Source organism: Petromyzon marinus, unplaced genomic scaffold (genome assembly GCF_048934315.1).
Source record: "Petromyzon marinus isolate PM22_M1 ecotype Great Lakes invasive population unplaced genomic scaffold, UKy_Petmar_22M1.pri1.0 PM_Scaffold_37, whole genome shotgun sequence".
In the NCBI taxonomy this organism is placed as follows: Eukaryota; Metazoa; Chordata; class Hyperoartia; order Petromyzontiformes; family Petromyzontidae; genus Petromyzon; species Petromyzon marinus.
Window position 1 is genome coordinate 473780 of NW_027423357.1, and position 18160 is coordinate 491939.

General features: G+C 49.9%; 2 protein-coding genes across 2 annotated transcripts in view; one reads left to right on the forward strand and one right to left on the reverse strand.

Moving 5' to 3' along the window:
- The window catches only part of CDC45 (cell division cycle 45), a 112380-nt gene extending 102479 nt beyond the window's left edge, over positions 1-9901 (reverse strand). Inside the window, exons 1-3 of the mRNA XM_032980600.2 lie at positions 9666-9901; positions 5499-5558; positions 2865-2957 (exon numbers count right to left, since the gene is read on the reverse strand). Coding sequence (XP_032836491.1) covers positions 2865-2957; positions 5499-5558; positions 9666-9716 — 204 coding nt within the window. The 5' untranslated portion in view covers positions 9717-9901. The remainder of the gene's footprint in view (positions 1-2864; positions 2958-5498; positions 5559-9665) is intronic.
- Positions 1-18160, forward strand: part of LOC116958111 (uncharacterized) — a 348130-nt gene that overhangs the window by 216269 nt on the left and 113701 nt on the right. The gene's annotated exons all lie outside the window — the stretch shown is intronic.

The following is an 18160-nucleotide window of genomic DNA, read 5'->3' on the forward strand; positions in this document are numbered from 1 at the left end:
TGGGTGAGTGAGTGGGTGAGTGGCAGGGTGGGTGGGTGGGTCAGTGGGTGAGTGAGTGAGTGGGTGAGTGAGTGAATGGGTGAGTGGGTGGGTCATTGGGTGAGTGGGTGGGTGAGTGGGTTAGTGGGTGAGTGGGTGGGTCAGTGGGTGAGTGAGTGAGTGGGTGAGTGAGTGAATGGGTGAGTGGGTGGGTCAGTGGGTGAGTGAGTGGGTGAGTGGGTGAGTGAGTGGGTGATTGAGTGGGTAAGTGGGTGAGTGAGTGAGTGGGTGGGTGAGTGGGTGAGTGAATCAGTGGGTGAGTGGGTGAGTGAGTGAATGGGTGAGTGGGTGGGTGAGTTATTGGGTGAGTGAGTGGGTGAGTGGCAGGGTGGGTGGGTGAGTGAGTGGGTGGGTGAGTGAGTGGGTGGGTCATTGGGTGAGTGAGTGGGTGGGTGAGTGGGTGAGTGGGTGGGTCAGTGGGTGAGTGAGTGGGTGAGTGAGTGAATGGGTGAGTGGGTGGGTCAGTGGGTGGGTGAGTGGGTGAGTGAGTGGGTGATTGAGTGGGTAAGTGGGTGAGTGAGTGAGTGAGTGGGTGAGTGAGTGGGTGGGTTAGTTATTGGGTGAGTGAGTGGGTGAGTGGCAGGGTGGGTGGGTGAGTGAGTGGGTGGGTGAGTGAGTGAGTGGGTGGGTCATTGGGTGAGTGAGTGGGTGAGTGGGTGGGTGAGTGGGTGGGTCAGTGGGTGAGTGAGTGAGTGAGTGGGTGAGTGAGTGAATGGGTGAGTGGGTGGGTCAGTGGGTGGGTGAGTGGGTGAGTGCGTGAGTGAGTGGGTGATTGAGTGGGTGGGTGAGTTATTGGGTGAGTGAGTGGATGAGTGAGTGAGTGGATGAGTGAGTGAGTGAGTGGGTGAGTGAGTGGGTGAATGAGTGAGTGAGTGGGTGAGTGAGTGGGCGAGTGAGTGGGTGAGTGAGTGGGCGACTGAGTGGGCGAGTGGGTGAGTGGATGAGTGGATGAGTGGGTCAGTGGGTGAGTGTGTAGATGAGTGGGCGGCTGAGTGTGTGGCTGAGTGGGTGGGAGAGTGTTCGCGTGAATGGGTGAGTGAGTGGGTGGATGAGAGATTGGGTGTGTGAGTGAGTGAGTGAGAGAGTGGCTGAGTGGGTGGCTGAGTGGGTCAGTGAGTAGATGAGCGAGTGGGTGGGAGTGTAGTTGCGTGAATTGGTGAGTGAGTGGATGAGTGAGTGGGTGAACGATTGATTGGGTGGGTGAGTGAATGGGTGATTGAGTGGGTGGATGTGTGGGTGGCTGAGTGAGTCAGTGAGAGAGTGGCTGAGTGGGTGGCTGAGTGCGTCAGTGAGTAGATGAGTGAGTGGGTGAACGATTGATTGAGTGTGTGGATGAGTGGGTGGCTGAGTGAGTCAGTGAGACTGACCGGGTGATTGTGTGAGTAGGTGGGCAAGTCGGAGAGTAGAGTAGGTGAGCGTGTCTGGTGAGCGTGTCTGGTGAGCGTGTCTGGTGAGCGTGTCTGGTGAGGGGTCTAGTGAGGGGTCTGGTGAGGGGTCTGGTGAGCGTGTCTGGTGAGCGTGTCTGGTGAGCGTGTCTGGTGAGGGGTCTAGTGAGGGGTCTGGTGAGGGGTCTGGTGAGCGTGTCTGGTGAGCGTGTCTGGTGAGCGTGTCTGGTGAGCGTGTCTGGTGAGGGGTCTGGTGAGGGGGTCTGGTGAGCGTGTCTGGTGAGCGTGTCTGGTGAGCGTGTCTGGTGAGCGTGTCTGGTGAGCGTGTCTGGTGAGGGGTCTGGTGAGGGGTCTGGTGAGCGTGTCTGGTGAGCGTGTCTGGTGAGCGTGTCTGGTGAGCGTGTCTGGTGAGCGTGTCTGGTGAGCGTGTCTGGTGAGCGTGTCTGGTGAGCGTGTCTGGTGAGGGGTCTGGTGAGCGTGTCTGGTGAGCGTGTCTGGTGAGCGTGTCTGGTGAGCGTGTCTGGTGAGCGTGTCTGGTGAGCGTGTCTGGTGAGGGGTCTGGTGAGGGGTCTGGTGAGCGTGTCTGGTGAGCGTGTCTGGTGAGCGTGTCTGGTGAGCGTGTCTGGTGTGTCTGGTGAGCGTGTCTGGTGAGCGTGTCTGGTGAGCGTGTCTGGTGAGGGGTCTGGTGAGGGGTCTGGTGAGCGTGTCTGGTGAGCGCGTCTGGTGAGCGTGTCTGGTAAGCGTGTCTGGTGAGCGTGTCTGGTGAGCATGTCTGGTGAGCGTGTCTGGTGAGGGGGTCTGGTGAGCGTGTCTGGTGAGCGTGTCTGGTGAGTGTGTCTGGTGAGCATGTCTGGTGAGCGTGTCTGGTGAGGGGGTCTGGTGAGCGTGTCTGGTGAGCGTGTCTGGTGTGTCTGGTAAGCGTGTCTGGTGAGCGTGTCTGGTGAGCGTGTCTGGTGAGCCTGTCTGGTGAGCGTGTCTGGTGTGTCTGGTAAGCGTGTCTGGTGAGCGTGTCTGGTGAGCGTGTCTGGTGAGCGTGTCTGGTGAGCGTGTCTGGTGAGCGTGTCTGGTGAGCGTGTCTGGTGAGCGTGTCTGGTGAGCGTGTCTGGTGTGTCTGGTGAGCGTGTCTGGTGAGGGGGTCTGGTGAGCGTGTCTGGTGAGCGTGTCTGGTGAGGGGTCTGGTGAGCGTGTCTGGTGAGCGTGTCTGGTGAGCGTGTCTGGTGAGCGTGTCTGGTGAGCGTGTCTGGTGTGTCTGGTAAGCGTGTCTGGTGAGCGTGTCTGGTGAGCGTGTCTGGTGAGCGTGTCTGGTGAGCGTGTCTGGTGTGTCTGGTAAGCGTGTCTGGTGAGCGTGTCTGGTGAGCGTGTCTGGTGAGCGTGTCTGGTGAGCGTGTCTGGTGAGCGTGTCTGGTGAGCGTGTCTGGTGAGCGTGTGCATCAGCAGTACCTGGTCTCTGTGTTCAGCGAACGTCTCCTCCAACTCGCGTAGCCCTGACACAGTCAACAGAGTGTACTGCACCTGGTCACACTGGAACAGGGCCTGCAGCAGTAGCAGCAGCAACAAGATCATCATCAGCAGTAGCAGCAGCAGTCAGATCATCATCAGCAGCAGCAGCAACAAGATCATCGTCATCATCATCAGCAATAAGATCGTCATCATCAGCAGTAGTAGTTGCATCAGCAACATCAGCAGCAGCAGTAGGAACAGGAGTAGCACCAGCAGCAGTAAGATCATCATCAGCAGCAGCAGTAGTAGCATCAGCAGCAGTAGTAGTATCAGCAGCAGTAACATCATCATCAGCAGCAGTAGTAGTAGTATCAGCAGCAGTAGTAGTATCAGCAGTAGTAGTATCAGCAGCAGTAACATCATCAGCAGCAGCAGTAGTAGTATCAGCAGCAGTAACATCATCAGCAGCAGCAGTAGTAGTATCAGCAGCAGTAAGCTCATCATCAGCAGCAAGCTCAGCATCAGCAGTAGTAGTATCAGCAACATCATAATCATCATCAGTAGCAGTATCAGTAACATCATGATCATCATCAGCAGTAGCAGTATCATAATCATCATCAGCAGCAGTATCAGTAACATCATAATCATCATCATCAGCAGCAGTATCGTCACCAGCAGTAGTAGTAGCATTAGCAACATCTGAACGAAACAAACCATGCAAACAAAACTATTTTTATTGACCAGGTGAGGCCCCTTTGAGCTACTGCTGTGTAGATCTCCTATCGGCGACGTGGCCATCACAATGATAGCAGCTCCACCACGTGGCTGATGTCATCATCATCACCACGTGGCTGATGTCGTCATCATCATCACCACGTGCCTGATGTCGTCATCATCATCACTACGTGCCTGATGTCACCATCATCATCATCACCACGTGGCTGATGTCATCATCATCACCACGTGGCTGATGTCATCATCATCATCATCACCACGTGGCTGATGTCATAATCATCATCACCACGTGGACATTCACAGCAGCAGCCAAATCCTCTGAACGCAGAGAGACCCACAGAGATCCACAGAGACCCACAGAGACCCACAGAGACCCACAGAGAATACACAGAGACCCACAGAGAATACACAGAGACCCATAGAGAATACACAGAGACCCACAGAGAATACACAGAGACCCATAGAGAATACATAGAGACCCATAGAGACCCATAGAGACACACAGAGACCCACAGAGATCCACAGAGACCCACAGAGACCCACAGAGACCCACAGAGACCCATAGAGACCCACAGAGACCCACAGAGACCCACAGAGACCCACAGAGATCCACAGAGACCCACAGAGACCAAGATAGAACCATAGAGACCCACAGAGACCCACAGAGACCCACAGAGACCCACAGAGACCAAGATAGAACCATAGAGCAGCAGCCAAATCCTCTGAACGCGTGGTGGTGGTGGTGGTGACGTTGATTCTAAATGTGGAGGGGAAAACCGGAGGACCTGGAGACATTCACACAGTGACCACCATGGGGAGAGAGACAGACAGACAGAGAGAGAGACAGACAGAGAGAGACAGACAGAGACAGAGAGACAGAGAGAGATAGAGAGAGACAGAGAGAGACACAGACTCCGCATAGACAGCAGCAGCAGGCATTGTCAGGGTCGGGATCGAACACACGCCTCCTGTACACCAGGCGAGGTAGTCAACATCTCCTAGCCACTGTGGTGTCAGGATCTAACCCACGACCTCCTGTAGACCAAATGAGGTAGTCAACATCTCCTAGCCACTGTGGTGTCAAGGTCAGGATCTAACCCACGACCTCCTGTATACCAGGCGAGGTAGTCAACATCTCCTAGCCACTGTGGTGTCAGAGTCAGGATCTAACCCACGACCTCCTGTATACCAGGCGAGGTAGTCAACATCTCCTAGCCACTGTGGGTGTCAGGGTCAGGATCTAACCCACGACCTCCTGTAGATCAGGCGAGGTAGTAAACATCTCCTAGCCACTGTGGTGTCAGGGTCAGGATCTAACCCACGACCTCCTGTAGACCAGGCGAGGTAGTCAACATCTCCTAGCCACTGTGGTGTCAGAGTCAGGATCTAACCCACGACCTCCTGTAGACCAGGCGAGGTAGTCAACATCTCCTAGCCACTGTGGTGTCAGGATCTAACCCACGACCTCCTGCATGCCAGGCGAGGTAGTCAACATCTCCTAGCCACTGTGGTGTCAGGGTCAGGATCTAACCCACGACCTCCTGTAGACCAGGCGAGGTAGTCAACATCTCCTAGCCACTGTGGTGTCAGGGTCAGGATCTAACCCACGACCTCCTGTAGACCAGGCGAGGTAGTCAACATCTCCTAGCCACTGTGGTGTCAGGGTCAGGATCTAACCCACGACCTCCTGTAGACCAGGCGAGGTAGTCAACATCTCCTAGCCACTGTGGTGTCAGGGTCAGGATCTAACCCACGACCTCCTGCATGCCAGGCGAGGTAGTCAACATCTCCTAGCCACTGTGGTGTCAGGGTCAGGATCTAACCCACGACCTCCTGCATGCCAGGCGAGGTAGTCAACATCTCCTAGCCTCAGTGGTGTGATGGTGTGAGTGTGGCTACCTGGATGATCTTGCAGGCACAGAGAGAGTCCACATCCACAGCCAGCACGATGAGCACCCTCTGTTTCGGAACAAAGACAAAGGTCCCCCGTGTAGCTTTCAACAGGCTGCAGGGGCAAGTGCAGTCAGTGACACTCAGACAAAGGTACAGACAAAGGTCTCCCGTATAGCCCACACGGGCTATCGGGGAAAGTGCAATCAGTGGCACACATACAAATGCACAGACGCATGTCCACCATACAGCCCACGAAGGATGTAGGGGCAAGTGCAGCGAGTGACACATCAAGCAAAGGTACAGACAAATGTCCCCCGTATAGCCCGCACAGGCTCTAGGGCCAAGTGCAAACAATGACTAAGATCCCCCGTGTAGCCTCTCGCAGGGCTGTAGGAACAAGTGCTGTTAGCAGCAGCAGCAGCTACCAGCAATGTGGCACACAGAGGGGGTGGGTGGCCAGCATCACCACGCCCGGCCGCCTTTGTCTCTCCCTTAGTGGCGATGCACCGCGTAGTTACTGTGTGTGTATATTTATATCTTAAGGCTGAGTCGACATAAAGGGTTTGAGACGTTTTAGAGCTGTCCCATGGTGTACCCACATTTTACCTCGCCACTCCCACGCCCGTCAAACCCCTTATCGGTGCTGCCTACTTCATTATAGACCAATCAAGACACGTGTTGCTCACCCCGTATAACCATTATAAATAGCAACGTTCATCCTATACACTACACTATACACTACACACTACATTATACACTACACACTATATTATACACTATACTATACGCTACATTATACACTACACACTATATTATACACTGCACTACACGCTACATTATACACTACACACTATACTATACACTACATTATACACTACACACTACATTATACACTACACACTACATTATACACTACACACTACATTATACACTACACACTATATTATACACTGCACTATATTATACATTATACACTACACACTATATTATACAATACACTACACTATATGATACACTGCACTATATTATATATTATACACTACACTATACACTATATTATACACTATACTATACACTACATTATACACTAACACACTACACTATATTATACACTGCACTATCATACACTATACACTACACTATACAACCTTATACATTACACTACACACTACATTATACACTACACACTATATTATACATTATACACTACACACTACACTATATTATACACTATACACTACACTATATTATACACTATACACTACACTATATTATACACTACATTATACACTATACACTCACACTACACACTACATTATACACTGCACTATATTATACATTATACACTCACACTACACTATACACTACATTATACACTGCACTATATTATACACTATACACTACATTATACACTGCACTATACTATACACTACATTATACACTACACTATATTATACACTATACTATACACTACATCATACACTACACGCTACATTATACACTACATTATGCACTACACTATACACTACATTATACACTACACACTGCACTATATTATACACTATACACTACACTATATTATACACTACGCTATACACTACATTATACACTATACACTATATTATACACTACGCTATACACTACATTATACACTACACACTACACTACACTATACACTACACACTACATTATACACTACACTAGACACTATACACTACACTTTACAGCCCGTTCCACTTATAAATCTCAACGTTCATCCTACAAAGTCCCATCGCAAGGGAGAAACACAAAATGTGGCTATTGTTGCTCTCCTCTTCGCTGTATGAACCTTAAACATCAAATACCCTCTAGAAATATATAAAGCTGAACCCTAGGGGTTGACACTCCTTTACACTACACCATGCACTACTATACACGACACTATGCACTACTATACACTATTACATACTACACTTTACACTCCTTTATACTACACTATACACTATGCACTACTATACACTACACTGTACACTACAATACACTATTATACACTACACTATAAACTACACTATGCACTACTATACACTATTATATACTACACTGTACACTACAATACACTACTATACACTATACTATACACTATTATACACTACACTATACACTACTATATACTACACTATACACTACTATATACTACACTATACACTCCTTTATACTACACTATGCACTACTATACACTACACTGTACACTACAATACACTATTATACACTACACTATAAACTACACTATGCACTACTATACACTATTATATACTACACTGTACACTACAATACACTATTATACACACCACTATAAACTACACTATGCACTACTATACACTATTATATACTACACTGTACACTACAATACACTATTATACACTATACTATAAACTACACTATGCACTACTATACACTATTATATACTACACTGTACACTACTATACACTATACTATACACTATTATACACTACACTATACACTACTATATACTACACTATGCACTACTATACACTACTATATACTACACTATGCACTACAATACACTACACTGTACACTACAATACACTATTATACACTACACTATAAACTACACTATGCACTACTATACACTATTATATACTACACTGTACACTACAATACACTATTATACACTACACTATAAACTACACTATGCACTACTATACACTACACTGTACACTACAATACACTATTATACACTACACTATAAACTACACTATGCACTACTATACACTACACTGTACACTACAATACACTATTATACACTACACTATAAACTACACTATGCACTACTATACACTACACTATACACTACTATACACTATTATATACTACACTGTACACTACAATACACTACACTATACACTACAATACACTATTATACACTACACTATACACTTCAATACACTAGTCTGGACTACACTCCTATACACAACCCTATACTATATACACTTCTATACACTATTATGCCACTACACTACCATAATAACAACAATAATAAGTCACGGCGTGAGGTAAAGTTATGGTAATGTGATGGTAACGCTGTGTGGTTGTATGGAGATTTTACCACACACCACAACAATACTATTAAGTCACGGCGTGAGGTAAAGCTATGGTAATGTGATGGTAACGCTGTGTGGATGTATGGAGATTTTACCACACACACAATACTAATAAGTCACGGCGTATGTGAGGTAAAGTTATGGTAATGTGATGGTAACGCTGTGTGGATGTATGGAGATTTTACCACACACACAATACTAATAAGTCACGGCGTATGTGAGGTAAAGTTATGGTAATGTGATGGTAACGCTGTGTGGATGTATGGAGATTTTACCACACACAACAATACTAATAAGTCACGGCGTGAGGTACAGTTATGGTAATGTGATGGTAACGCTGTGTGGATGTATGGAGATTTTACCACACACCACAACAATACTATTAAGTCACGGCGTGAGGTACAGTTATGGTAATGTGATGGTAGCGCTGTGTGGATGTATGGAGATTTTACCACACACAACAATACTAATACGTCACGGCGTGAGGTAAAGTTATGGTAATGTAATGGTAACGCTGTGTGGATGTATGGAGATTTTACCACACACAACAATACTAATACGTCACGGCGTGAGGTAAAGTTATGGTAATGTGATGGTAACGCTGTGTGGATGTATGGAGATTTTACCACACACCACAACAATACTATTAAGTCACGGCGTGAGGTAAAGTTATGGTAATGTGATGGTAACGCTGTGTGGATGTATGGAAATTCTACCACACACACAATACTATTAAGTCACGGCACGAGGTAAAGTTATGGTAATCTGATGGTAACGCTGTGTGGATGTATGGAGATTTTACCACACACCACAACAATACTATTAAGTCACGGCGTGAGGTAAAGTTATGGTAATGTGATGGTAACGCTGTGTGGATGTATGGAGATTTTACCACACACACAATACTAATAAGTCACGGCGTATGTGAGGTAAAGTTATGGTAATGTGATGGTAACGCTGTGTGGATGTATGGAGATTTTACCACACACAACAATACTAATAAGTCACGGCGTGAGGTAAAGTTATGGTAATGTGATGGTAACGCTGTGTGGATGTATGGAAATTGTTTTACCTCACGACAGATCACGTCATAGAACTCCTTCTTAAAATCCGACAGAAACATCGTCGCAAGCCAGCAGCTAATTGTTAGCTATTAAAACACAAAACGCTTTAAGTTTTATCGTTAAATCGGTGGTAAAAACGCATCAATCCGATCGCGATGTTCGCGCTCCGCAGAGATCGATCGCGAATTTTGGCGCCAAAAACCACCCAGCCCCGCCTCTCGCCTGCCCTGCCCTGCCCCCTGAGCTACAGCAGCAAGACGCGAGCTGATTGGTCAGAAACTGGGAGGGTGGGGACTGTTGATGGGGTGAGCCGGCCAATAGGACGGCGGCCATTTGGTCGCTGAGGTTAACGATAGTAAGACGTCATCCGGAAGACGTCTTCTGGAAGACTTCCGCGGAATAAAAACAAGAACACGTCTTCCGGAAGCTATCATCCGGAATATATTTTTGAATCAATACATTAAAACGGGAAAATATCTTCCGGTAGAGGTAACTTTTGAATTAATCTTCCAGAAGACGTCTTCTGAATCTTCGCATTGACATAAAAACTTTAAAACGTCTTCCGGAAGATTTCATTAAATGATTCGTGAATAAATCTTCCGGAAGATTTGAAACAAAGGTGCCCCAGGTAGCCTCTAGCAGTCTGTAGGGGCAAGTGTTGTTACACAGACAAAGCTCCCCCAGGTAGCCTCTAGCAGGGCTGTAGGGGCAAGTGCTGTTACACAGACACAGCTCCCCCAGGTAGCCTCTAGCAGGGCTGTAGGGGCAAGTGTTGTTACACAGACAAAGCTCCCCCAGGTAGCCTCTAGCAGGGCTGTAGGGTCAAGTGTTGTTACACAGACAAAACTCCCCCAGGTAGCCTCTAGCAGTCTGTAGGGGCAAGTGTTGTTAGATAGACAAAGCTCCCCCAGGTAGCCTCTAGCAGGGCTGTAGGGGCAAGTGCTGTTACACAGACAAAGCTCCCCCAGGTAGCCTCTAGCAGGGCTGTAGGGGCAAGTGCTGTTACACAGACAAAGCTCCCCAGGTAGCCTCTAGCAGGGCTGTAGGGGCAAGTGCCGTGACACAGAGAAAGCTCCCCCAGGTAGCCTCTAGCAGGCTGTAGGGGCAAGTGCTGCTAGTAGGGAGTAGCACCACCTATGATACACACACAGACAAAGCTCCCCCAGGTAGCCTCTAGCGTGCTGTAGGGGCAAGTGCTGTTAGCGAGCACCTATGAAGGCTACCGGCACTGTGGCTACACACAGAGGGGGTGGGTGGCCAGCACCACAACGCCCGGCCGCCTTTGTCTCCCCAGTGGCGATGTTCACTGCACCACCACCACCACCGCTGCACCAGGCAATCATTTGAGGCTGAGTCGACTCAAGCGCCCACGAATTTCTTCTCGTGGACAGCAGGGGGCAATAGAGCAGCTCTGACGTGGCTCATAGAGTCACAGACTGTGTGTGTGTACACGTGTGTGTGTGTCACTGTGTGTGTGTACACGTGTGTGTGTGTACACGTGTGTGTGTCACTGTGTGAGTGTGTACACGTGTGTGTGTCACTGTGAGTGTGTGTACACGTGTGTGTGTCACTGTGTGTGTACACGTGTGTGTGTGTACACGTGTGTGTACACGTGTGTGTGTCACTGTGAGTGTGTGTACACGTGTGTGTGTCACTGTGAGTGTGTACACGTGTGTGTGTCACTGTGTGTGTGTCACTCTGTGAGTGTGTACACGTGTGTGTCACTGTGTGTGTCACTGTGTGTGTACACGTGTGTGTCACTGTGTGTGTGTCATTGTGTGAGTGTGTACACGTGTGTGTCACTGTGTGTGTCACTGTGTGTGAGTGTGTACACGTGTGTGTCACTGTGTGTGTGTGTACACGTGTGTGTGGACATGTGTGTGTGTCACTGTGTGTGTGTCACTGTGTGTGTGTCACTGTGTGAGTGTGTACACGTGTGTGTCACTGTGTGTGTGTCACTGTGTGTGTGTGTACACGTGTGTGTCACTGTGTGTGTGTCACTGTGTGTGTGTCACTGTGTGTGTTACTGTGTGTGTGTGTCACTGTGTGAGTGTGTGTCACTGTGTGTCTCTGTGTGTGTCACTGTGTGTGTGTTACTGTGTGTGTGTCACTGTGTGTGTGTGTCACTGTGTGTGTCACTGTGTGTGTCACTGTGTGTGAGTGTGTACACGTGTGTGTACACGTGTGTGTCACTGTGTGTGTGTCACTGTGTGTGTCACTGTGTGTGTGTCACTGTGTGTCTCTGTGTGTGTCACTGTGTGTGTGTAACTGTGTGTGTGTCACTGTGTGTCTCTGTGTGTGTCACTGTGTGTGTGTTACTGTCTGTGTGTGTCACTGTGTGTGTGTGTGTCACTGTGTGTGTCACTGTGTGTGTCACTGTGTGTGAGTGTGTATACGTGTGTGTACACGTGTGTTTCACTGTGTGTGTGTCACTGTGTGTGTGTCACTGTGTGTGTGTCTCTGTGTGTGTCACTGTGTGTGTGTCACTGTGTGTGTCACTGTGTGTCTCTGTGTGTGTCACTGTGTGTGTGTAACTGTGTGTGTGTCACTGTGTGTGTGTCACTGTGTGTCTCTGTGTGTGTCACTGTGTGTGTGTAACTGTGTGTGTGTCACTGTGTGTGTGTCACTGTGTGTGTGTGTACACGTGTGTGTGTCACTGTGTGTGTGTGTACACGTGTGTGTGTCACTGTGTATGTGTCACTGTGTGTGTGTCACTGTGTGTGTGTACACGTGTGTGTGTCACTGTGTGTGTGTCACTGTGTGAGTGTGTACACGTGTGTGTCACTGTGTGTGTGTCACTGTGTGTGTGTGTACACGTGTGTGTCACTGTGTGTGTGTCACTGTGTGTGTGTCACTGTGTGTGTGTCACTGTGTGTGTTACTGTGTGTGTGTGTCACTGTGTGAGTGTGTGTCACTGTGTGTCTCTGTGTGTGTCACTGTGTGTGTGTTACTGTGTGTGTGTCACTGTGTGTGTGTGTCACTGTGTGTGTCACTGTGTGTGAGTGTGTACACGTGTGTGTACACGTGTGTGTCACTGTGTGTGTGTCACTGTGTGTGTCACTGTGTGTGTGTCACTGTGTGTCTCTGTGTGTGTCACTGTGTGTGTGTAACTGTGTGTGTGTCACTGTGTGTCTCTGTGTGTGTCACTGTGTGTGTGTTACTGTCTGTGTGTGTCACTGTGTGTGTGTGTCACTGTGTGTGTCACTGTGTGTGTCACTGTGTGTGAGTGTGTACACGTGTGTGTACACGTGTGTTTCACTGTGTGTGTGTCACTGTGTGTGTGTCACTGTGTGTGTGTCTCTGTGTGTGTCACTGTGTGTGTGTCACTGTGTGTGTCACTGTGTGTCTCTGTGTGTGTCACTGTGTGTGTGTAACTGTGTGTGTGTCACTGTGTGTGTGTCACTGTGTGTCTCTGTGTGTGTCACTGTGTGTGTGTAACTGTGTGTGTGTCACTGTGTGTGTGTCACTGTGTGTGTGTGTACACGTGTGTGTGTCACTGTGTGTGTGTGTACACGTGTGTGTGTCACTGTGTATGTGTCACTGTGTGTGTGTCACTGTGTGTGTGTACACGTGTGTGTGTCACTGTGTGTGTGTCACTGTGTGTGTGTGTCACTGTGTGTGTGTCACTGTGTGTGTGTACACGTGTGTGTTACTGTGTGTGTGTGTACACGTGTGTGTGTCACTGTGTGTGTGTGTACACGTGTGTGTGTCACTGTGTGTGTGTGTACACGTGTGTGTGTCACTGTGTGTGTGTCACTGTGTGTGTGTCACTGTGTGTGTCTGTGTGTGTCACTGTGTGTGTGTGTGTCACTGTGTGTGTCACTGTGTGTGTGTCACTGTGTGTGTGTGTGTACACGTGTGTGTGTCACTGTGTGTGTGTGTACACGTGTGTGTGAGTCAGATGCCTTCTATGACCTCCTGTCACAGGTGCTGGCTAAAGTGGCCACTCGGGATAGAGTCATCATGTTGGGTGACTTCAATGCCCGAGTTGGTCATGATACTGGCACCTGGTCTGGAGTGATTGGAGGGCATGGGCCAGATCAGCTCAATAACAACGGTAGGAGGCTGCTAGATTTTTGTGCAGCCCATGGGCTTGTAATTACCAACACGCTGTTCCGGCATCGGCGCATCCACACAACATCATGGATGCATGCCGGGTCCAAGCAAGAACATCTGCTGGACTACATAGTGACGGACCAGCGAATGCGAGCCCATGTCCTTGACACCAGGACCTACCGTGGAGCTGATCTGCCCTCTGACCATCGACTAGTCATCTGTAAGATGCGCCTGCCATTCTTCCACTCCGGTGGTGGGTGTACACCCAGGACCCCATTCCAACCTAAAGTGGCCTGGTCTCAGTTATCTGATGAAAGTTGCAAGCGAGAATTTCATCATCGCTTGCGGCTGGGATTGGCATCGTCCCCGACTCCTCCGGATGTCGAGGGTAAATGGGCGAGGTTTAGGACTGTGACTCATGCAGCTGCAATGGCTGCTTTGGGTACGCGGTCCAGACCTCCCCAGACACCCTGGATGACAGAGGAGTTGTTCAGGATGGTTGAGAAAAAGCGACAGGCCCACTGTCATCGGCTACAGAATCCCACGTCAGAGAATGAGGAGGCTTACCGCAGCCTTCGCTCGGAGGTTCGGAGAGCCGTGAGGCGCTGCAAGGATGGGTGGTGGTCGCGGGTTGCTGAGGAGATGGAGTCTGCCTCAGTGGCCCGTGATCACAAATCGCTATTTAACTCCATCAAAAAAGTAACCTGCAACGCCACACCTATTACCATCATTAGGGGAAAAAACGGTGATCCAATTTCCGACCCCCAGGAACAGGTTCGCAGATTTGCTGAGCATTTCTGTGAGGTCCTGGGGGAGGGAAAATCCCACAGCCAGGAAAACATCGTGGCACAAAGTGAGGATAACCCTGCTGAGGCTGCGGTGCCTCAAATATTGGATGAAGTCACCCACTGTGAGTGGCTGGCTGAGGTGCCATCTGCTGAGGAAGTATTGAAGGCGATCCGGAGTCTGAGACCAGGAAAGGCAGCGGGCAGAGATGATCTCCCAAGCGAAATGCTGAGGGAGGGTGGCGTTTGTGCACAGAGTGCCCTATATGACATCGTTACATCAGTCTGGACCACTGGACGGGATCTGCAGGATTGGAAGGATGCCCTGGTGGTCCCCCTTTTTAAGAAGGGGGACCGCACAGACTGTAACAACTACAGGGGCATCTCACTCCTCAGTGTGCCGGGAAAGGTCCTGGCAAGGATTATTCAGCATCGCCTTGCCAGGCACGCTGAGGAGAGGCTTGCGGAGCCCCAATGCGGTTTCAGGAAAGGGCGGTCCTGCACAGATGCCATATTTTCTGTCCGTCTGCTACAGCAGAGGTGTAGGGAATTCCAACAAGACCTACATCTCTGCTTTATTGACCTGGTCAAGGCCTATGATACCATCAGTAGGCCTGGGCTCTGGGTCGTTCTTCGTGCTTTTGGGGTACCTGACCCTCTGCTCACGATCATTAAGGACCTTCATGATGGTGAGCGGGCCCGGGTAAAACTACGTGGCCGGGAGTCAGAGCCATTCCCTGTACACCTTGGGGTGCGACAGGGATGTCCTCTGGCTCCCACATTATTTAACATCTATTTTGACCACGTAGTTCGTGAAGCCTTCAATAGCTGTACCGGGGGAATCTCCATATGGTACAGATATAATGGGAGGCTAATCGATGCCCGGGTGCGGTCAAGGGATGGCTCCCTATTGCTCAACCACGTTATGTATGCTGATGACTTGGTAATAGCTGCTCAGTCAGAGGAGGAGTTGGAGACGCTGCTGCTGAGACTGGAGCGTGCCACTAAGAGGTGGGGCCTTACCATCAGCCCCACCAAAACTAAGCACCTGCCTGGGTATTTTGTACCATCGGACACTCCACCCCCACAACTCCCAATCGGTGATGGGGCAGTTGTGGAGAGAGTGGAGAGTTTCCCATACCTGGGCAGTGTGCTTATGACTGGCTCCAGTTTAACAGCAGAGGTCTCACTCCGAATCAGTCGAGCGGCAATATCTTTTCATCGGTTGCGTAACGCTGTGTGGAAGCTACCTGGTCTGTCGCTCCGCACTAAGCTTCAGGTCTTCTCGGCCACGGTCATTCCCTCCCTTCTCTACGCTTGCGAAACGTGGACCCCCCTAATGGAACATCTTCGCCGGTTAGAAACATTTAGGCTGACCTGCCTACGATCCATCCTGGGTTTAACCAGACTGGATTGTGTGAGGAGCTCACAAATCCTTGAAAGATCTGGGCAGGGTCCCATCGGTGAGCTCCTCCGGCAGGCAAGGCTGCGATGGCTGGGTCATGTAGCCCGCATGCCCAGCCACCGCATGCCGAAACAGCTTTTGTTTGGCCGGATTGAGGGGGCTAAGCGGGCGCGGCACGGGCTAGAGAAGAGATGGAGTGATGTGGTACAGGAGGACGTGGAGCTGAGTGGACTTGCCGATGACTGGTACCAGCGGTGTCAAGATCGGCCTCTGTGGAGGAGGCTCGTGAAGGATGCTACTGGGCAGTTGGAGGCAGTCGCCCTCCAACAACAACGGAGGGCGGAGGAGCGACGCTCACAACAGCGAGCGGAGCGCCGGGTGGCTAAAGCACAGCGGGTTGGCACAGTAGGGGGCACAGGTGGTGCATCAGCCAGTCATCTCAGTCAGTCGACCCGTGGCACCTGGGTCTGCCCCGTGACCTCCTGCCAGAGGGCGTTCGACACTTCACGTGGCCTCAGGGTGCACATAGCCTGGCACAAGCGTCGTGGTGACGTCACCGCCACTTAGTGGCGAATGGCGGTTGTTGTTGTTGTTGTGTCACTGTGTGTGTGTCACTGTGTGTGTGTCACTGTGTGTGTCTGTGTGTGTCACTGTGTGTGTGTGTACACGTGTGTGTTACTGTGTGTGTATGTGTGTCACTGTGTGAGTGTGTGTCACTGTGTGTCTCTGTGTGTGTCACTGTGTGTGTGTGTACACGTGTGTGTCACTGTGTGTGTGTGTCACTGTGTGTGTCACTGTGTGTGTAACTGGTCTGTGTGTGTGTGTACACGTGTGTGTCACTGTGTGTGTGTGTCACTGTGTGAGTGTGTGTCACTGTGTGTCTCTGTGTGTGTCACTGTGTGTGTGTGTGTACACGTGTGTGTTACTGTGTGTGTGTCACTGTGTGTGTCTCACTGTGTGTGTGTCACTGTGTGTGTGTCACTGTGTGTGTAACTGTGTCTCTGTGTGTGTCACTGTGTGTGTGTGTGTACACGTGTGTGTCACTGTGTGTGTGTCACTGTGTGAGTGTGTGTCACTGTGTGTCTCTGTGTGTGTCACTGTCTCTGTGTGTACACGTGTGTGTCACTGTGTGTGTGTGTCACTGTGTGTGTCTCTGTGTGTGTCACTGTGTCTGTGTCACTGTGTGTGTCTGTGTGTGTGTCTGTGTGTGTCACTGTGTCTGTGTCACTGTGTGTGTCTGTGTGTGTGTCTGTGTGTGTCACTGTGTGTGTGTCTCTGTGTGTGTCACTGTGTGAGTGTGTACACGTGTGTGTGTCACTGTGTGTGCGACATCATAACAACAGTCTGGACCACTGGACGGGTTCCGCAGGATTGGAAGGATGCCCTGGTGGTCCCCCTCTTTAAGAAGGGGGACCGCACAGACTGTAACAACTACAGGGGCATCTCACTCCTCAGTGTGCCGGGAAAGGTCCTGGCAAGGATTATTCAGCATCGCCTTGACAGGCACGGTGAGGAGAGGCTTGCGGAGCCCCAATGCGGTTTCAGGAAAGGGCGATCCTGCACAGATGCCATATTTTCTGTCCGTCTGCCACAGCAGAGGTGTAGGGAATTCCAACAAGACCTACATCTCTGCTTTATTGACCTGGTCAAGGTCTATAATACCATCAGTAGGCCTGGGCTCTGGGTTGTTCTTTGTGCTTTTGGAGTCCCTGACCCCCTGCTCACAATCATTAAGGACCTTCATGATGGTGAGCGGGCCCGGGTAAAACTACGTGGCCGGGAGTCAGAGCCATTCCCTGTAAACCTTGGGGTGCGACAGGGATGTCCTCTGGCTCCCACATTATTTAACATCTATTTTGACCACGTAGTTCGTGAAGCCTTCAATATCTGTACCGGGGGAATCTCCATTTGGTACAGATATAATGGGAGGCTGATCGATGCCCGGGTGCGGTCAAGGGATGGCTCCCTATTGCTCAACCACGTTATGTATGCCGATGATTTGGTAATAGCTGCTCATTCAGAGGAGGAGTTGGAGACGCTGCTGCTGAGACTGGAGCGTGCCACTAAGAGATGGGGCCTTACCATCAGCCCCACCATAACTAAGCACCTGCCTGGGTATTTTGTACCATCAGACACTCCACCCCCACAACTCCCAATCGGTGATGGGGCAGTTGTGGAGAGAGTGGAGAGTTTCCATACCTGGGAAGTGTGCTTATGACCGGCTCCAGTTTAACAGCAGCGGTCTCACTCCGAATCA